The sequence below is a fragment of the Planococcus citri genome, chromosome 3 (genome assembly GCF_950023065.1).
Source record: "Planococcus citri chromosome 3, ihPlaCitr1.1, whole genome shotgun sequence".
Taxonomy (NCBI): domain Eukaryota; kingdom Metazoa; phylum Arthropoda; class Insecta; order Hemiptera; family Pseudococcidae; genus Planococcus; species Planococcus citri.
In genome coordinates, this window is record NC_088679.1 from 22,370,075 (window position 1) to 22,392,051 (window position 21,977).

Below are 21,977 nucleotides of genomic sequence, written 5' to 3' on the forward strand. Positions count from 1 at the left end.
GTGAACTGCCTAAATAGGTTTGCCATTTTCAAACACCAAATTTTGTACCCGATTAGCGCTGATGGCAAATTATTTTGCCATTGCCAAAAGGTGTACTAATGGCAAAAAAATGGTTAGCGTATGGCAAAGCTCCAGCCAATGAGCGTGCAGCATTAGAGCTTTGCCACAATGGCAAAAGAATGGTCTTTGACATCAAATGGCAAAATAATGGCAGTTTTTTGGCATTATTTTTACCATTTAATGGCAGTTTTTTGGCAATTTTTTGGCAATTTTTTATCATATTTTTACCAATTGGTGGCAAATTTTTGGCAATACTTTTTACCATAATTTTGCCATTTCGCGGCAATTTTTTGGCAATACTTTTTACCATAATTTTGCCATTTCGCGGCAATTTTTTAGCAATACTTACACACGGAGAAGCTTTGGTAATAAATGGTTTTATTAACAATTATAACAACGAATAATACCATAAACAACTTTACGACTAAAATACAAACAAACGGATTAAAACTATTGTATAAACGAATACAAAACGACGTAACACTAACTTGAACGCTAATTCTAACATAAAACTAACGTATAATCGAATCACAACGTATCAATTAACTGTAATCGTAACAATTGAACTGAAATATAACATTAAAAACGGCGACGGAAGAAAAAATTAAGTTAATACAAAAATTGGTGTATCTTCTGTGATCGTAATTGGAGTCGAGATAACGTTTGCGGTCTCGCTGTTTGAGTCAGTCAGAGATACAGTCGGAGATGTAGTTTGAGATGAGGTCGCGGTCATATCATTCATCGCTGAATCAATCGCAATCGAGGATGCAGACAGGGATGCGCCAGTTCCAGGTGGAATTTTAGGCATATTTTTTTTATTACTTTTCTTATTTGTATTGCGAGCGAATTCTTGTTTGGAACGGAGCCATCTCTGTGTGGAATCATGAAATTGTTCATTCTTGTTTTTTTTATCCCACAATTCCTCGGATTCCTTGGACTTGACCGCGGGCAGGATGTCTTTCCATTTAACACAAATTCCTGAAATTATTCCAAAAATGAAATTATCTCATAAAACGATTGAAACTATGTAGATCAGAATTTGATTTTTCTTACTTCTAACAATTTCGTACATCGCCGATTTTTCCAGAGTTTTAATTGATAATACGGAGGCGAAATTACTCGCCAGCAGGGCGCTCCAGATTTTATGCACGTTTTTTTGCAAGCCATTCATTTTGATGAATATCTTCTACAAAAAAAAATGGAGTTAAGCTTTTTATCAAAAATCCTAAAAAAAATTCGAAGAAATGCAATTTATTTGCCAATAACTCCCAAAAATTGCAATTTTCGGCTAAAACTGCCAAATTTCTCCAAAAAATGTCAATTTTTTCTATACTTAAATTATTCCAAAATTTACGTGGTATTTAAAGCACAGTAAAAAAATTGATGGGTGAGCAAAAAAGGAATACACTTACCACTTCTTTGTACGTATCGTCATCAAACGCTGTATTTGTCTCATCCTTCTTCAATAATTCGTCCAACTTCTTGAACTCTACCTCGTTGGGTATTGGGAATTTCAGTTTTAAACGAATACGATTTTTTTCGGGTGTGGCCTTTACCGCTATTTCATCTTCTTCGTCGTCTTCGAATTCGACTACTGATGCTGAAAGACATGCAATGAAAGTTATCACGAGAATTATATCCAAGTCATTTTCGTATACCGACTTAATTGTAATTGAAAGTAATAACTCACTGTCTGACGGTGCGCCTTTTTTCAAAAATGACCAAATTCCACCAATAAACAATTTTATTTTGCTGACATCCTTTTTGATTACTTCCATGTCCGATCTCATTGCAGCTAAATTTTCGTAGGTTACTTTCTCATGCGGATTTGCCCTCGGAGGATTGAAGAGAAGGTAATTGTGAAGGTCATTTTCTATTTGAATACTGTAAACAGATAAAAAAAATACGTAGGTGGGCATTAAATTAGCGTGTTGGGTAAGATTTCATTATGTAAATAGAATTTCAATCCAGCAGGTAGGTACCTATTTACCTTATATCATTATTCCCAAGCACGTCTGTCGCCGGCGTATGAGGTTGACCATTTGGTTCAGGAACAAGGATCAAATTTCCAGCTCTGGAAAACGATTTTAAAATATTAAACTCAGTAACACGCAAGTACCTACTAAAAAAAAAGTACACATCTAAAAGAAAAAAAAATGATCAATACGAGAAGTGTACCTTATTGTGTTGTACACATGAAGTGTACAGATAGTGGAATAGTGGTTTAGGACCAAAAAAAAAGAAAAATTTGACCCTAAAGCTCTGAAATGTTTGAATAAGTTGCTCGTCTCAAAGCTTCGGAAAAGTTCATGCATGTGTTTTAGATGAAAAATTATGATATTTCAAAACTTTTTTCTCAGTCAAATAAATTTGAGAGGGTTTGTCTTATTTTTTTTCATTTTTATCAAAATTCGTTAATAAGAATACTTTGAAAAATACGATTTCATTTTTCAAAAAGTCTTTTCCCTCAACACCCTTACTAAACATAAAAATATCGTAGCAATGCTTTGATGTGAAAAAATTTTGTTTCAATGATTTTGAGGGTGTGCTTGTGGTTAAAGAGCAGAAGAATATTAACGAATTTCAAAATTTTGAGCAAAAGTATCTATCAGATGTAATGGGTAACTAACGCTTTCAAACGAAACATTTTACTGGAAAAAAATAGAAATAAAATAATAGATAAATCAATTTCTCAAATGATGAGGTATACTTCCTGAAATTTCTGAATAGAAATGGGTTTTCAAATAATTTCAACACACAAAATTCAAAAAAATCAAAAGAGACCTATATTCTACTTTTGTGCATATTTATGTACCTCATATGAGTATGAACGATTTACAAGTACTACATGTTCCATTACTTGTATATTTTAAGCATTCCATACACCGGGTATTCTGAAATTTGGGCCTTACTAAAATAAGATTTTCATTTTGGGGCGAGGGCTTGAAAATTTATGATTATCTATCCCTGCAAGTACATACCTACATACCTAAGTATCAACTGTTTTTTGTTTTGTTTTGTTTTTTCAATTTTTCTCATTCTTGCGGTGTGTATTTGAGGGCACTTTATTTCAGAACTGAATAAGTAAGTGGGTACTTGGAAATTTTTTCGGTTTTTTCAAGCCTGAGTGATCTTAAATTTGTCATTGGATTATTCTAAATGTCGAAGAAAATAAACTTCGTAAACATTTCTTTCAAAATGGGTAATAACAGCTGAAAATTTTTTCTTTAAAAAGACTGTTGAATGAGAATTTGATGTTTATTTTACTCGCGAATTGCAGCAGCCTGTACATCAATAATAACAACGATTTAATCGAAAATCATGCATTTATACGATTTTATACTTTGATGTTTACTCGCAAAGCAGCCGGAACACCACTAGGCCTATAGTACATATTTAATCGAAAAACGCAAAAAATTATATTTTTTATAAATTTGATTTTTTAGTTCAGCCACAAGAAAAAAATTCAATTAAAGATTTTTTTGATTTTAGGCTATTTTCAAGGTTTGAAAGTATTAATAACACCGGAATTCATTTTCGTACCTTAAAAATTTATTGTAATTTTCAATTTTTGAACTACTTACCCAATAAGACTTCCACGATTTTCAGCTGTTGCGTTCTGATCTTTCGGACCTTCTGATACTTTGGCTCTAGAAAACGAGGAAAAACATATAAGTTGTATGAAAAAAATTTAATCAAGCATGGTAAAACATAAATAGGCTCTTATCGTGTAATTTGGTTTTCGTAGTTTAACTCATTAAGACTCAAAAAGATCACTTTTGACAACTTTTCATAATTCATTAATTGCTTAAGGAATGGAATGAACCCATTTTTATTTCATTTATCGCTGCATTCAAATTTGTTCAATTCTTTTCGTTGTTTTTTTGAAATTTAGTTTTTAGAGTTCATTTCAATTAGGTATACCCATATAGCGTACCTTTTAAAGGAGACATCAGATTCCGCAGCGTCTGGAATTTTATTCTTTTTTCGCTTTCCGTGTCCCAATTCCTCCTTGTCGGTGTCTGGTAATGTGGTTTCCTCACCAAACTTTTCGTTGTTGCCAAGAGCAGTAAACGCGTCATCAAGATTTGAAATATCTGAGGAAAAAAAGTGAATAGTAAATGCTTCAAAATATCTTGAGAATACCAATGTATGGTTAGCTGGGGGTGGGGAGGGGGCGACGGAAGCTTTGAAAACTGAAAATAAGCTTATTATTTTGAATTATAAAAAAGTAGGTAGGTACATATAATTCAAATTTGTTTTAAGATGTTGAAACATTATTCATATTAAAGACTTCGATTAGTTAGTTGTTTCAAGGGAGGAAGAGGTGATCAATAAGCTACAGTTTGATATACTCATGGGCGAAGCTAACCTGCTTTGCTGGGGGGGGGGGGATAAATTCACGAGAATGCCAACTCAAAACTCCTCAAAATGTCAACTAAAAATCTTGAAAATGTCAACAGTAAGGTAAAAACAAAAATGACAAATTTTTCAACATGACATTCAAATTTGCCAATTTTTGCCAACTCCAAAACCACTGGGGGCAGTCCCTCCACCCTCCGGTCGCTTCGCCCCTGGATATATGTACTTGAAAGTTGAAGTACTTAGTTTTCTGCATAAAAGATACTCAACTACTTACCATAGTGCTTATAAAGGCTTTTTAAACAATATTCTTTCCACCTCACAGTTACAGCTTTACCGTTCATAGTGAACTTCGTCGTACGTGCCGGCAACCTTTCCCGAATGAGCCATTTTAAAGATTGGTCGTCTTTATTTGGGTGCGGATGCGGGCATATCACCATGCCTTCCTCGGTGTTGATCCAATCGCGATATACAGCGTATGGAAATTTTCCTTTGACTTTGTCCGATATAATTACAATTTCTTTCAAACGCGCTCCGGTAGATACGCCCCCGATGTAATCGTAGAAATTCGACCTAGTACCCTTAACCTAATTAGAAGCACAATGAGAAACATGAATATGGCAATAAGAACATAATAGAAACTTTGAACCGGATGAAAAGTACATAGATACATAATATACCTACTAATTATTAACATGTCTAATTGCTAGTCGCTATACATATAGATAAGTTAAACATTTTTGAAAAACAAAAAAATTCTCAAGCGGTTACGTCTATTTCAAAAATAAATTCTAAAAATTCAGTGATAGGATGTGGAGAAGAATTTCAACTGTACAGGGATAAAAAGGAAGAAGGCGAAATACTGAAATCCAAAATTCAAAATTTGTGCTTTTTTGGAAAAATGGAATTTCCAAAAACTTATGATGAGGCTTCAGAATTTCTAAAAGAGGGTATGGTATGGTGTATTGCAAATTTCAGCATTCTTGTTGAAATTTTGATTATTTTTTTTCATTTTTTGACCCAGGAATTTTTGAAAATTTACATACTGAAAATCGGGAATGATGCACTTAAGCACTTGCAAGTTTGGATTGTGATATATTTTTGCATGCTGTTCCGATCTAGATGTGTTCGGATCAGCTTTGGTCCTCGCCTTTTCACACCCTTTTTCATGTGGCAGTACAAACCCTGGGGAAATTTTGGAAGCATGAGTAATTGAAATTTTTCTTTGTATTTTTTTGTTATTTTTTTTCAAAGAAGAATTAGGCCATTTTTTAATAAATTCTTATTTAATTTTAAAGAAAAACTAACAATTAAAGGGAAGCGACAACGTACAGGTACTGTTAAAAAGTGAAAAAAAATCTCACTAGTTATTTTATGTTAATAAGAATAATTAGCAGCTGTGGTTTCTTGAATTTTTTTCCCAAATAAAATTGAACTTTGAAAACAATGTTGTTAATTTATACTTGAAGTAAGTATTTTAAACATAGTACCTGCGAGATTTCAAGTTGAGAGGGTTAAAGGCAATTAGTCAAACACATGTCGGAAAAATGGGGAATTTTTACCCCCCCCCCCTCCCATAGAAAAAATTCATCTCAAATATCCCATCACTGCATTAAAAAAATACATACACTCGTATAATATGTACATAGAGTTATATGGTACTAGTATTAGACATTAGTTGTTTCAGTTACACATTTTAATAATGCAAAAATCGAGCTATTGCCCAGTCACCGTTTGGATTATCAAGGGGAAACGCATAGCACTTTTCCTCAATTTGATTGTAAGGAAACTTGTACGAAGATTCGGACAATTCAATACCAACAACCAAGCCAACGTCAACTGATGGTTTGGGTACCTCAAAAAGACTTCTTAATTTTGTATAATATTTTCCTACTATAAAAATATCGCCACTTCCAACCTCACAAAGAATCTTTGTAGCACGTACGAAATAACCATTAACGAAACAGTGACGGTCTTTTTCATTGTTGACTCGTAACGTAAAATTTCTGAATCTCATCTCAGAATAGTGAGTGTAACACGAGTCACTACACGTTTTTCTCCAATTTTCGTCTTCTTTGTTATATGTAATAGGGATCTCGTGAATTAACTTCGGTTTCTCGTAAAATTCCATCACATCATCCCATAGTCCATTGCTATTACACGGATATTGCCCAGTTTTCAGAAGATTGCTATACATGTTTATAATCTGTTCTAGTGGAAGATTCCCACTTTTAACTAATCGTTTGAGAACACCTAAGAAGCTCTCAAATCTAAAACAACTATAATCATCCAACGGTCCGAAATTGGCATAGTCCACATGAGCATGTATGAGATTATGCACATTGTATGAAACGAACTCTTCGCCATACAAGCGGATACATTCCTCCACAAATTTTCTGATAATCGGTTTCACAATACCAGAATTGGTATTCAAAATTTGGGCTCGCCTATCATCTCGTGTCACTTTACGAGTCATGTATCGCATAGCAACCACCAAACGCTGGAAATTACAAAGATGCTCATAATCTAAAAAGCCATTCATCACAAAGGCACCAACGTATAATAAAAAAACTCTCAGTTGTGTGGCTTTCCATGAATTTAAATGGTCCAAATTTTCAGGACGTCGTTGGAATTCTGTAGGACAATAATCCCTGGCAAAGTCCAGACGTTTTGAAACAGTAGGTTCGTTTGGGTTGGACTGGTTGGGTAACATAGTTTTCTTTGAGACCCATAATTTTAGTAATTTTTTCATGATGCCTAATAAGACAAGATGCATATAGTCCAAGGGGACATTTTTTATCAGGTCAAAATTTTTAAGTTTAGCTAAAATCGTAGGGTGCATGTGATGCTCTTTTATCGCTTCTGGGAGACCAGCATCTTCGTTTTCTTCTTCGTCGTCGCTAATGACTGCATCATCGTCATCACATAATGTGTTGAACAAATGTTTTACATATTTATTGTGGGGGTCCCTGTCATTTAAGTCATAATGCGCAGAAAATTCAGCTGAAACGCGATTCCCTGAATCTAAATCAGGGAAGCAGATCACTCGGCATTCCCGACCTGATTTGCTGACTCGTCCTTCCACAACTACTGATTTGCCAGCAGCGTAACATTTCCGGCAGCAATAATAGCCGGAATGTCCCTTCACGCCTAAAATGTAGGACGCAGCCGGAGCGTCCATTAGTAACTTCTCGAAAACGAATACATAGGTTTTTCCACGTATAGTGATCCCTTTATTTTGCAGTACAATAATTTCTTTGATCAACAGCTGTAAAAATTCGTTGCTGCAAGTGGGTTTTTTGGGACCACCATAAATTCCGATTATAAAAACTGGGAAATTATCGATGGAGCCTAAAATGGGCCAAAAATTGAATTGGCTACTGTGAAACACCGGCACGCCATCTATATTAACGGTCAGTCGTATCACCGTTTCATTATAATCAAAAAAACTCATCTCTGGCATACTAAGGATATTAGAAATTCCAAAATAAGCGAATTGGCCAGGAGCAATATCAACAATAATAGTAGGAATTGGATGCGGTCGTAATGTCCGGCCTTGAACCGGAAGGGCAACTTGAACATCTCGAGGCAATTCTCTCATCAAATTTAACATATCACGTTGTGCTTCCTGAGTTAATCGATGCTTAGTGAACGTTGCACAAATTTTATCTTTATATTGCTGTATTCTGTCCACGGCTTCGTTGGTGTGGACATCTTGAACGATGTTCAAGCCTAAGTCTCGAGCTAGTTCACTCATATTGATATAAGTATCATTGGGCAGAGCTTCTGCAATAGATGACGTTGAAGCATCGAAAGTCGGAAAAACATTTGTATCCTCACTCAGTTCGCGAGTTTCCTCATCAGGATCCGTCAAAACATTTAAATCACTTTCCGATTGCAAAGGTCTCACATCAGGATTTGTCGAAACATTTATATCACTTTCAAATTGCTGAGTTACATCGGGAGTCGACAGAATATTTGTATTACTATCTGATGGGCGAGTTCCAAAATCAGGATTTTTCAAAACGTTCGTGTCGATCATTTCACGCATCAGAGCATCCATTCCAGATATCTGTCAAAAAAAGTGGAGAGCCTCCTTTATTTATGGTAATTAGAGAAGCAAAATATGAGACCATACCAGTAAGAGAGCCAGCGGCCAGCTCACTACTCGTAAAATGTTGACCCTTTCAGCGCTGCCAGGCCAAAATGTGGAAAATTCTTACGTTTCCTATATGTACTTGTACCTATTATACATATAAGATGATTATTTTGAACATTCTTTGGTTCAGAAAGTTAATCACAAATTGAAAACTTGATTACCTACTCGTACTTTTTTCAACTTTACTTCACAAAGAATACAAACTTTTTCGGATTAAGTATTTTCATTTATTCATCGTTTCTAAAAAAAAATTTGTAGGTAACCACAATTTGAATCTTCAGAAGTGAAAAATATGTAGTTACCTATGCTTCAATCTATTTATATCAAAGTTTGTTCATGTTTCATTATGGAATTTGTAAAATAATTCAATTGTCTATTGATAGATTTTTCCACAAGGTTGGCAGCGCTGAACCCTTTTTTGCCCTATAAATATTCTGATAAATTTTCCGCTCCTACCATTTCATAATGACCCTATTGACATTTTACTTGCTCATTCAAATAAAAAATAATAAATAAATGTAAGTAGGCTCATTTCATGCCAAATCGGCAAATTTTTGCACGAGGGGTCTTCGATTTTTCTCAAAATCACACCATGTTTAGAAGTCATCAAACGATGACGAAAGACGCAAACCGGGCATTTTTTTGATTTTTTTGGCGGAGCTGTGGGGCTTTAAAATTCTCCGAAATGGCCGAAAATAGAAAACGAGTAATACAGGAGAATTAGCATTTAAAAAACATTTTTACCTAGCCAAGATTTTTACAACAAATTTCATCAGAATACGTTAACAGACAACATTTCAAATGTGAAATCAATCCTCGAGGAGGAATATTAAAAACTGAGAGGGGGCTGAGGGCTCTGGAGAGGGATAGGTGAGTGTAGCAAAAAATCTGTAGTCGTATTCGTGTTCAGCGGTATCGAATCATATGAAAACTATATCCTACTCATTAATAGTTATTTTTCTCAAAATTCCCATTTCACCCCCATCCCCCTAAGATACATTACTCCAAGTTTTCACCACGGCGTACCAAAGCAAAAATTTCTAATATGTATGAGATGTTTGGAAACCAAAAATACATCCAAAAAACGTGTTTCTAAAATTGTACCTCGCAATATTGATTGTTAATAGGCATAAAAAAATGAAAAAAAAAAACGCTTTTTTGAGGGGTAAATATGAGGGAAGGGGGTTGAAAATTTTTGTGGGGATTCCTACTAAGGATATATGTACATAACTTCCAGAAAATTTTTCAAAATCGGTTGAAATGGGGCTGAGAAAGTGTTATTGAAATTTAAAAAAAGGGGGGTTCCCCAAAAAGGGGAGATGGCGTGGATCTGAAATTTTTCACGCGGTGGTTTCTTAATGGTACCCACCTTCCATGCTAGTATCAACACGAACGCTCTCGGAAGCCTTTTCACCCCTCTTATGGGTCGATATCTTTTTTGTGTTTTTCAGAAAACCCCTCTCATTTGAATGGTTGTAGCACCACCCCTCCTGGGGGTAGAAGGACAGTTGATATATCACTAGATCGGAAATTTGACGTAGAACAAAAAAGTACTGTACTGTTTTTGACGTAAAATCAACCACTGAGGAGAAAACTGCGAAAAACCCATTGGGGGGAGGGATCAGCCCCCCATAAAAAATTTGTAAGAGGGGTACGGGGTAGTAACTCTTGGGAATTATTCAGGGGGTCACCCTCGACAATTTCACGCAAAAAAATCTTGGCTAGGTAAAAATGGTTTTTTTTTTTGCGATTTTTCACCTAATTCTCCTGTAGAGTGAAAATTCTGACAAAATTCTCAGTTTTATTCCTTTTCATGTAGAATATCGTATCAAAAAATTACAAGTTTGGCACTTATTGTAAAAATACTACCAGAAACCTAAAACATGAAAATGTTTGCATTTTCGAGATATTTTACCAATGTAGACGAACATTTGAAAAAAATTCCCTCCCTCGCAATGTTGACGAATTGACGATGAATTTTCATACTGGAATTTCCGTTGATATAGCAATTGTGATGTAAATGATCCTTTTCTATGTGACAACGAAAAATTTTCATTTTGGAGGGTTTTAAGGGAGAAAGAAATTTTCAAATTGAGAAAAAGATGGTCAAAAATGTTTTTTTTTTTGAAAAATGGCATTACCTACGTATATTTCGAAATAACATGCTAATTTACATCAGTGTACAAAATTGGACTCATATCGGTTCAACTCCACCCGTCTGTTCCACTTGAACACATCATCGGGTCAAGTGGAACGAAAAAAGGTGGTTCAGAAAAAAAATTCTGAAGCACAAGTTTTGGACCAAATTTGAAAAATGAGGAGTCATTTTGTAGCCGAAGGATGGGACTACACAACAAAATATACCTATAGGGGTCTCAAAGCTGAAACAGGTAGTTAGTCACAATTATCGGTCAAGTAAAAATCGTTCCACTTGACCTAGTTTCGCCCTTAGTAAAAAGTTATATGAAAATGGTGTAGTCCTTAAATATTCATTTTAAGGTTCCTTCTTTTGTTTAAAACAGCGGCGAAATTTCTTCAATATGTTTCACTCTTAAAATTATTGCATGAAAAATGGTATTTCTCGTCAATTCGTTGACAGATTGGGGGGAGGGGGATTTTTTCACATGTTCGTCTACACATTGGTAAAATATCTCAAAAATGCAAAAATGTTCATTTTTTAGGTTTCCGGTGGTATTTTTGCAATAGTGCCAAACTCGTAATAATTTTTTCCACGAAAATTTAAAAAATTGCAGACCAATTTTTTGATAAGTATGTTATTCTACATGAGAATGGCTAAAACTGAGAATCATTAGCGAAACCGTTCCATTTTGGAAAATTAATTCGCGCATTCAAAATGCAACACATTTTCATCACGTGCAGATCACTACCAAAAGAAATATTTTGAAGAAACGTATGCAATAGGTAAGCAGAAATGTAAAATGTCAATGGGGCAACATCAGAAAAACAAAAAGAAAATTACCATTTCGAAACGCTGTTTCGTCTCCATCTCCATCATTTCTTTTGCTTTTCGTTTTCGTTTAAATGAGGTAGTCCTGCCTACACTTTGATCTTGAGGCGTTATCTGTAATTATGGAATTATCCATTTGTTTAATTTCTTCATTTCAAGTGCTGTCACTTGTACGGATAAATTCGTATTTGTGCTGATTTTTGAAATATAAGCAAGGATTGCGACTATATCGATATTAGTATAGATTCGTCAAAAGCAAAAAGAAATTGGGGAAATTCAGGTTCCCGGATTTCTTCAAATTAACAAAAAATAATGAATTCATCGCTGAAATGTATGATATTGAGGGGGGTGGGGGTTCGAAATTTTAAAAACTACTTATACTTATATGAGAATAATGAAACGAAAATTCCAAAAAATGCTCGAATATCGAGCTAGACCTCTGTCATTTCATGTAGACGTATTTATTACATACCTTTCGAAACACGCTATAGATGATTTTTTTAAAAACCTATTACAGAACGTAAATATTGAAATTTTGACGAGATAAAATCGGTGGGGGGGGGGTGTCGTCAATTTAAAAACTGAAAAGAGAAGTATTCCTTCCTCTCATAAACAAAAAATACGAAAAAGCACGAGCAAAAAAAACCAATCTGAATTGGTGTGAGATAATAGATATTCTGTTTTATGGAGTGGTAACACCAATTTCCTGGAATTACAATGTCTTATCTACTTAGCTACATCGCATCATAAAACGAGCGAGCGACCAACGGCGCCAGATCGCCGGGTTTCAAGTCCGAACAGATACAATTAGCTGCGTAGTGCCTATATCTATTTGTACTAATACATAAGTAAGTACTCGTACATATACGAGTATGAAACAAAATACTTAACTATGTATACCTACATAATATGAAGAATTCTACAAAGAATTAGGTAACTACTTGCGATTTTTGAAGAGTTTTTCTACGTATTAATGATGGATTAAAATTAGCCACCCTAACATTTTTTATTCAAGGTAGGTGTTGAAACGATGTTTTGAGGAAGAGAATTGACTGTAGAATCGAAATTTTGTAATATTGAATCCCCCGATTTTCACTTTTTTTTTATCAAAATTGTTTCAAAACCTACCTTAATAACATGGTCATGAATGATCGGGGCGGGGGGGGGATACGCGTCAAATACATACGAGTATGTACTCACCAAATAAAAATTATCATCCGGCTGCTGCTCTTCATCCATTTCTTCTTGATTTTCCGAAGACATGCTGTTGGTTTGATTAGTGGCGTTTTGCTTGCTAAATTGAGCTATATGAAGCGATTAACAATAACACAAGTCACAAACTCACAAACACTGAAAATGCACGTAGGCCTACTGATGAACAACCGAACACGCGACACTCCGTAACATCTAACATAACCTACACATATGTAGGTTTTAAAAAAACCAACGGTCGTTTTAAAAGTTATGTCCGCGTTGATTGCCAATATTTTGACATTATTGGCAAAAAAACTTTTGACACTTGCGTGCACCTTTGAAAATTGCCACCAGTCCTGAAAGTTTGGCAAAGTATCGGCAAAATGATTTTCATTTTCTTTCTGCCAACAATTTGCCAAAAAAGTGACAAATGGCAATTTTCAAATTGCCATTGCGCTAATCGGGTAAATAGTGAGCCGTTGGGAATGCATTGAAAATTAACCACGCCGAAGGAACAAAAACTCGAAGACAGAGGTTTGAGGTCACTCCACAGCATATAGGTGTCACTAAAGTGAATTGTGTTCATACTGTAATTTGCGTGTAGTTTTCAGGAATAAAAAAACGAATGTCAAAATTGCAGAACATCACCACTCTTTGCTAACCAGCTATGTAATTATTTAAAAACGAGATGTGAGACAGCCATGACGATGGAACTTTTGATCATATAAGGGGGTCTGTGGCCCGGGGGGAGGGGGTTAAATTCATTGTAGTGCCTAAAAATGTTAGATGGGGACAACTTTTATTGACAAAACCATTCACCATTACTTTTCATGTGCATACTGTAAGTGAAATTTTACACGGACGCAAAAAGTGTAAAATTGGTAGAACTACCCAGGTATCTATTTTAAGTCTGATTTTCATGAACGTATTTTTTTAAAAAAACAATAAATTGCTACAATAACTATCAAAAGTGACTTTTTGACATTTTCAAGACTTTCGAAAGCTTGGAAATATGAGTTCTTGAAATTGTGCCAGATATTCTGGCGAACTTTTGAAAACATGGTACCTATACTGGGTACATAAGAAATTCTCTAGGAGTCCTATCGATGACGTTTTGTAATCAATGTAGCAAGAAAAAACCATAAGAGTGTGCATGTCGTTGATTCAAAACTTTCCTCGGAGACGATCAAACTCCTCCTCTTCATTTTTTTATTCCACAATTTGATCAAACCATGCTTTTTCTATATGTATTTAATTGAAAAACGAGGATAACGACTTGAGTTTTGATTAATTTTTTCGATTCAAATCCCTGGTACTAAATGTTAAAAAATTGAGCAAATAATTAGTTTTTGTTGAAATATCGAAAAATTAACAAAGAAACAAAATGACACTTAACCTTGATGAATAATATTTCAAGAATTTTAACATCGATTAAGTAATGTTTATGTAGGTAGTTTTATTATTGTTTTTGTTTAATTTGGTATGTACGTTGTTACTTTTTAATTTCAACTAATTGCAATGTTTGTTACTTTGGTTTGTTTTCAGGTACGTACCTACCTTTGTCAAAAATGTGCAATGGAATGTGCCAGTAGCTTTATTATGGAAATAAGATAACATATCGTACAGTACGTAGATTTTGACTCATTATGATTCCCAGCTCAAAAATATACTTAAATCAATAAAAATTAAGGGCAGCGTACACTTCTAATGCATGCTTGCCAATTACCACACACTCTATCAAAAGCGACTAAACCCAGATTTCTTGTATTTTTTCCTCGCCACGATCAAATAACAAGTTATTTATTCGATTTAGATGGCGTTTTCGATATACGAGTACGAATTACGCTTATAAAACGTATGTCGGCTGTGAAGAACTCGACGAGAAGTACTTTTTCGACGGCGAATACCCTTTACCCAATCTTTGATAATGGTTTTTCTGTGTTCGAAGGTTTAACACGGTTGGAAATTGGGATAAATGCTTAATTCGACTAACGGGCCGAATAAATCCCGATGCCTGTACGTAAATAGGCTTTCGTTTGACAAAACGATTGCAAAATTTACAACATGCGCGAGTATATTATAGGTTCGAGTAGGTTTACAAAATACGCGTACCTATATACGAAGAAAATTTTATTCATCGATGCGGAGTATTTTTTGCTCTTTATATCTCGGTACCTAGTCTACATCGTACGTATAGTCCAAACCTCTAGGACTTGTGCGAATACATATACAACGAACGCGAATTTTTTATTTACCCAATAATATTGTATTACGTGTGGGTATTGCTATGTACAGAGTGTACAGCTGGCTGCAGAGTGGATGTAGAAAAAGGCAGGCAAAAAATACGTTACCATTTGAAAATATGTCCGAACACACAAATAAATCTTAAAAGCTTTTAGTTGTTTAGCTGTGTAACTTGAAGCAAAACACACCTTTCCTTTCAGAAAGCAAGAAAGCAAAAGTAAAGAATAGAAATGGAAAATGGACTTTACTTTTTTGCAACAGATTCGACCAGATTTTTTTTCCCTCGTCGAGTCAGAATATCTAAAATTTCTGCATGGTTTGTTTTGTATTAAACTCGATTGCCATTGCCATCTCAGTTCGTTAAAAATTATTCGCTGTGTTCAAGGGGGAAAAAATGGCCTACCAGTAACGCATTTCGAAATTAAAATTCGAATTAATCCTCGCGAAATTTGTACCATGTATAAGATTCGCCCTTTGGTGAAATTTTTACGTCTGCTTCGTTATTTTTCAATTTATACACGTAACGACCGCGATGGGAGAAGGGTACGGTTTTTTTTTACTTTCCCTCAAAGCAAATAAAGCGTGCAAAAAATTTAATTCTTTTGTATTCCGTTATAAAAGAGGATGGCCATTTTGGAAATTATTTTCGTGCAGATTGCTATGGGCGTTTGGAGATTCCAATAATGTATTGTAATAATATTTTCACCGAGTGTTTTTGCTTGGCCTGATCTACAAAAGGAAAATACAAACATTTTTTAAGGATTTTTATTGAATTTTTAAACCTAAATTGGTCGTTTTTTTTTTCAAAAAAAAATTCGTATAAGTAATTAATTAGGTTGATGAATAGAAACCCCTTTTCATTCTTTGGAATGGATCCACATATAAGTTGAAAAATAAGTCATAGAAAATTTCAAAACGTGTATCTGTGATTATTGTGCAAAGGAATGTTCCCAGCTTTGAATTAAAATTTAGAAAAAAGGCCATGGAATTTTTAAATCCTAGATACATTCATTCCTCTGCAGACAGTTTCTCAAAACATTCCTAATTTATTTACACCGACGACTTTGAATCTTCAAGACATTCTCCGGAAATAAAATCTTAAAATAAAGAAGAACAAAAATTCAAATAAAATACGTTATTCCTTTCCAACTGGGTAGATATAGGTATACTTATATTAGCATCACGATGTTTTAATCTTATTTGATGAAAGCGTACAAAGATGTGGCAATGCTGACGAAATAATACTACAGGTAAAGATGAAATAAAACTATAACTTTTGAATTTCAAACACTCGTACTTACGCATAAATTCGAGTTTTTTACATCAAAGCTCGACTAGCATACCCTTGGAAATTGCTTTTGGGCGAAATTTTACGACGAATAATCAAGTTTAAAAATAGATAGGTAGGTAGTTGCCGAAAGCAAAAACGAATACAAACTTGTAGGTAACTTATCACGAAAGCTCACCTCCTTTGGATACGGTGGAGATGGGGATGGCGCGGCGTTCGGCGTTATGAAAAGGCGTTACAGTGTTGGATATTGTTGGAATTTATAAAGTTATTATATGTATAAAGAGAAGTGAAGAGCGAGGCAGAGGCGATATTTCGCACTACGTATACAAGTTAAGAATAAATGTCTTAAAAGTTGGCCGTTAGCTGTTCACTTAAATTTTCCGAATGTTAATAAAGTGTATAAGTTAATGGAGGTTCGCTCTCATTTAGGAAAAGTGTTAGTTTAAAGCTCATCTAATTTTCATTTACGCCAGGCTTCGTTTTTTCTCCGGAACATTTCCTTTTACTAATTAGAATTTTCTTCGGATTATATTCGCAGCGGTGTGGTACCATACCTACGATGGGCTGAAAGACGTGTACAACTACCGATGTTGAGTGGAGTTTTCGTGTTTTCGAATAATAGGCGTGCTTTTTTGGCCTACAGAATATTGTGAAAAGCTGCATCGGTGTAGTAGATGTTTACCTACCGTACGTGTATAAGATAAGATGGGCGAAGATGTGTTCATTAGAGAGCAACGACCGTTGAAAAAATAAGGTGGAATATATCTACGAATTTAATTATGTGTAAATATACTTACAGGGTGTTCGAAGGAAAAAAAATTAGAAACGACGAACTGAAAAGGCAACTGTCTTTGGCTAGGATTTTGATTTTTAAGCTACATATTTCTCGTTCATCATTACGAGTACTACTGAATGGTGATTTTTGAGCTCATAAGTTGTTTGCCATCCGCACCCAGTGTCGTGACACCCCTCCCTCAAAAAAACATGATTTTCAGTGCAATTTTACCCCGTCTCCAGCTATTTTAAACCATTGATTTGAATCTTGGAGTAAATTAGAAAATATTTTAGAGTGATGATCATGGTCATGAATTTTTTCAAATTTTTTTGACCCCCAAAAAGACCGCAAAATTCACTTTGAATACTTCAAATCAATGTGGAGAGGAGTTCAGAAGCTGGAAAGAGGCCAAAAAATAATTTTTCAGTGTATTTATATTTTTCACCTTTGGTAGATAATTTTTTTTTAAATTTTTTTGAATGGTGGCTGCTGCTCCATAGCCATATTAAAACCATTTGAAAATGCGTTTTTACCACCTAAAGTGGTCAATTTCTTTTCAAATATTTTTTTTCTCGCAATTTATCACAAAATACGCTGAAGTAAGCAATCAACCCTAATTTGGACCAAATTCGTCAACTTTCATATGCCTTAAATTTTCAATGGTCAATCATTCATTTCATAAAGTGGACTTTTTACTGCTGTTTTAAAGAAGTTCTAGCTGTATTACATATTTTTATAAAATCAATACTGAACGTCTCTCAACTTTCTCCCTCCAGTTTCTGGGATCTGCAAACCAACTTACACATATGTAGCTATGATTGCTGTACCACAAGGCGAACGCTTCGATATCTCTTACAGAACACCCTGTATATTTAGGTGGATCGTGCAAAAAAAAAGTTTGCGGATTTTTGATCAAATTCAGCAAAGACCTCCATTTTGAGTTGAAAGTAACTCAGAAAATTTGTTAGCTCCGGAAGTGCCTCTGGAGAGGAGATGTGCACTCTTAAAGAGGAGGAATTTTGGAAAAAATTGTGGGTTTTTTGCTCCAGCCTCTACCCAACCTGTTTTAGGAAAAATGGCCCAATCCCTCATCAAAGTGTTACGTGTTTGAGATTCTACGTCGATCTGTGCTATTGCTGTCAAAATCCAAAATCGCTTTTAGATTCTACTGAGCGGTTAAAAATTCCCAAATCACTTATTTTTGGATGAATTCGTGCTTTTGAAATTGATTGTGGCAAAATATCGAACAATATCATCTCTAAAACTGGTGCTAATTTCAAAAAATTGAAAAAATTTCATAAACTTTTTGCTATTCATCATGATTGTTTGAAATGAGCAATAATGACCAAAAAATTGGCACCACTGCATTCCAAAATATTTTACCCTTTTCCATAATTATATGCCAATATTTTGGCATACTTAATTAATGCAAATTATTGGAAAAAATATTGGGGAATATATATTGAAACGACAGAAAAAGGTGATTTGAACGACAGGACATTCAAAGGACAAAATACGGTATTTCAACGACAATTGTTAACGACAGTTCAGCACGACAATGTAGGCAATACCAACCAACGACAATTCGATTTCATATAACCACAAAATAAAATGCCATCCACGTCAAAATAAAATTTCGACCGAAAAAAAAATTATTTCCCAGAAAAATAGGTAAGTGATTCCCCGCCAAAAACAAAATTTCCAGAAAAATAACTCATTTTGTAATAAGAAATTTTTTTGTAAAAATAAACACATAGGAAAAGTTTTTAATGGGTATTAAGTAAGCCGGATTACAAACAATGAAATTTGCTAATATTTCGCTGGCATTACATCTAGCTTCTTCAGAGCAGTCTTCACCACTGAGGGTTCCTTCTTGATTAAGATCTTAGTTATAGGTTCAAGTTGGGTGTGGTGTCTCTCCTGATTAGTCCCAGCACCGAGGGTGTGGCCACTAGTTCTCAATCAAGAAGGAATCCTCAGTGGTGAAGACTGCTCTTTTTTTCTCGTATCTGGTCGACATGCCTAAATTAACATGAAAAACTCAATCTACATCTTAATCTAAGTCTATATCTAAATACCCTTCTTCTGCCAGTACTCAAGGAATCTAACTGCTTCATCGTCAAGTGTCCCATTTAATTTTCCAGGATCAATTTTTTCTGATAATTCACACTCAATTTCACACAGATCATCATCAGCCAACTGCCATCTATGAAGGCTGTACTTAGATCGTGCGACTCCGCTCCTCAATCTGTTAAGTGTTTTCCACCGTCCATATTTCAAATGTTCTACGCTTGGTAGGGCATCCTGCCTATAGTTCTTCCCTCAACACCAGCATTCCATATGCAACATCTAAGTATCTGTGCTAGGGGTATCTTTTAGTTCTTCGGCTGTTTTCATGAAACTGTGTCTAGATCTGAGGCGGGTTTCTGCCAGTTCTTCATACATATCCATACATAGGCTGCAGCGGATTTTTTAGCATCTTTGTATTCTCTACCATGGATGCAATCCCACGTCTGACTGCTGGTGGGGCAATTCCACTCAACTCATATAGGTTATTCAATGGTGTTGGGCGTAAGCTCCCAGTCACCAATCTACATGCTTCTTATAAGAGTATATCAACTTTACTTGCATGTGCTGAACGACTCCAAACAAGGCAGGCATACTCCCCCCCCCACTGAATAGCACAGTGCCAGTGCAGATGTTCTCATAACTTGGGGCTTAGCTCCCCAACTGCTGCTCTGAAGAAGCTAGATGTAATTCCAGCGAAATATTAGCAAATTTTATTGTTTGTAGTCCGGCTTATTAATACCTACCCATTAATAAAGTTTTTAAACAAAAAAATTTGATAATTAAACTGTGAAAAAGTTGTAGTTTTTTTTGGTCAAAATTTTCAAAAATTGTCAAAAAAGTTTTTCTTTTTTCCCAGAATTACCTACCAAATAAATTTTGTTCTACTGTTTTAATTTTTCTTTCCTTTTTGCTAAAACTGTGAACAAGTTTCGCTTTTTTGCTCAAAACCACCAAAAAGATCTTGATTTCCATCGAAACTATAATTAAGTCTTGTGTTTTTTGCCAAAATAACTGTCAAAAAATCTTACTTATTGTTAAAACTGCCCAAAAGTGCGTTTAAAAACTCTCTGGTGAAATATTTTATCCTCTAAGTTACTCCCATCTCCTCCTGTTGCCTAAAGAAGCAAAAAAAGCATTACTTTGGGGTAGATTTAGAATTTTTTTCGTTTATTTTTGGCTAACTTCATATTCATGTTCAGCAAGTTTGATTCATATGATAACAATACCCATTTTGTCAATGTTTTTTCGTCCCAAAATTGGGGGAAGAGGTGCCCATGGTCTCAAAATAGGGTTTTCAAGAAGTGGTTTCATTTTATACTGCTTTTAGAAGCACGAATGCAAAATTTCAAAACTACATAACTGACAATATCGCTTTTTTGGCGGTGCCATAACACAAAAAACACATTTCTGAGTTTTTTTTTGAGTTTTTAAAGATGACTTTACCCAGAGAAAAAAATTGAAAAAAATTCCAATACCAAGATAATCGTATTCATGCGAGTATATTTTTGGAAGAAAAAAAATCCGTGTACTTGAATTTGGTTTGGAGAAATGGCAGTTTCAGATTTTCTTTTGTCAATATCTCCCCCCCCCCGCCGGGATGCCATTTTTTTTTTTTTTAATTCACTCAGCTAGACTCATGTCTCTTGTATACATTTTTGAGTGAATTCAAAATTTTTTGTTCAAAACTCGCTGAAGTATGATTTTTTCCCTCCGAAAAGAAGGTGGAGGGGGTGAGGTGGAGGAAAAATTTTCGAGTCTGCAATTTTTTTCAAATCACCCAATAATGTTCCATCAAAATTTCAAAAATCCAGGGGCAGAGGCATTTCACCTAGGTATTTTACCCGGGAGTATCCTTTTGATAAATTGATTCACTCTTTATTGACATAGATTTCCAGCAATGATTTAATAAACCTTTAAAAAAATCGTGTGGAAGTAGCTTTTTACATAATATTACCTATCAGTTTGAAATTTTGTATTTTAAAAATGAGGACTTTAAAGGTAAGAGGGCACAACGATAGTAATTGGTTTTAAGGTAAGTTATAGGTGAGTTCGATATTTGTACAGCACATGGTATATGAAATCGAGAGAAAAACATTCGGTGTTAGTTTAAAGAGTACTTCTATCGATACACGTTCACGTTGACTTTTGTATCGAATATACAGTGGGTAGGTACCATTTATAGGTACGTGATACATATAAAAGCAAAAACGCCGAAGTACAGTACACGTATGACGCAGTAAAGCTATGAAGAAAATAATCAAACCAAACGATAATTCAACGTACGTAACGTACTGTATACCATTTTTAAATCGCATTTTGGCGCGTACAAACAGTTAAAAACACACTTGTACTCGACATAAGGAAAGATTTTGGTTCTGGATACCTACGTTGCAGCCTTACACCGTTGGATATTTTTGTTTTCCTGCAAAATGTGGTACAGGAGGCCTAGATCTCGTAGCAGACAATGGACGAAGAAAGAATATACATGTGCGTTTATTTCACTAGGTACCGAGGTAAATTGTACAGGTTGAATGATATATTACTGCTAAGGGAGGTAAAGAGGAGAAAAAACACGCTAAGAATTTATGGCCTTATATATACGTACGTAGGTAGTCGTAGGTAGGTACGAAGTTGCCATCTAATACAACGTAAAGTATAACTTTCGCTTTTAAAGCAAGCAGAGCGTTTATTGCGAAATGATCGCGAGAGTTTGTGGCTGTTTATGTGTCATAGAAGGGAGCGAGATTTCGGCGTTATGGCTTTTTAAGTATAATTAATGTTGCAGCTGCGGAGACCGTGGCGACGATGAAGATGGCTTTTAGATCTACACAATAAACCAAACGGCCGAACCGAT

At 35.0% G+C, this 21,977-nt stretch overlaps 2 protein-coding genes across 6 annotated transcripts in view; one reads left to right on the forward strand and one right to left on the reverse strand.

The window, feature by feature from the left end:
• The window catches only part of cpx (complexin), a 478,766-nt gene that overhangs the window by 72,886 nt on the left and 383,903 nt on the right, over positions 1-21,977 (forward strand). The gene's annotated exons all lie outside the window — the stretch shown is intronic.
• On the reverse strand, positions 422-13,202 carry LOC135840001 (uncharacterized). 2 transcript variants are annotated; one of them, XM_065356313.1, is made up of 9 exons: positions 12,750-13,202; positions 4,700-5,009; positions 3,998-4,157; positions 3,645-3,710; positions 2,051-2,134; positions 1,751-1,944; positions 1,473-1,660; positions 1,114-1,246; positions 422-1,038 (listed from the first exon to the last, which is right to left on the reverse strand). In XM_065356313.1, the coding sequence occupies exons 1-9, from the start codon at positions 12,810-12,812 to the stop codon at positions 665-667; spliced, it is 1,572 nt and encodes a 523-aa protein (XP_065212385.1). In that variant the 5' UTR covers positions 12,813-13,202; the 3' UTR covers positions 422-664. The 2 variants fall into 2 exon arrangements, with proteins under 2 accessions (XP_065212385.1, XP_065212384.1); XM_065356312.1 differs by lacking the exons at positions 422-1,038; positions 1,114-1,246; positions 1,473-1,660; ... (2 more) ...; positions 3,645-3,710; positions 3,998-4,157 and adding an exon at positions 11,562-11,663 and having other exon boundaries at positions 4,874-8,494.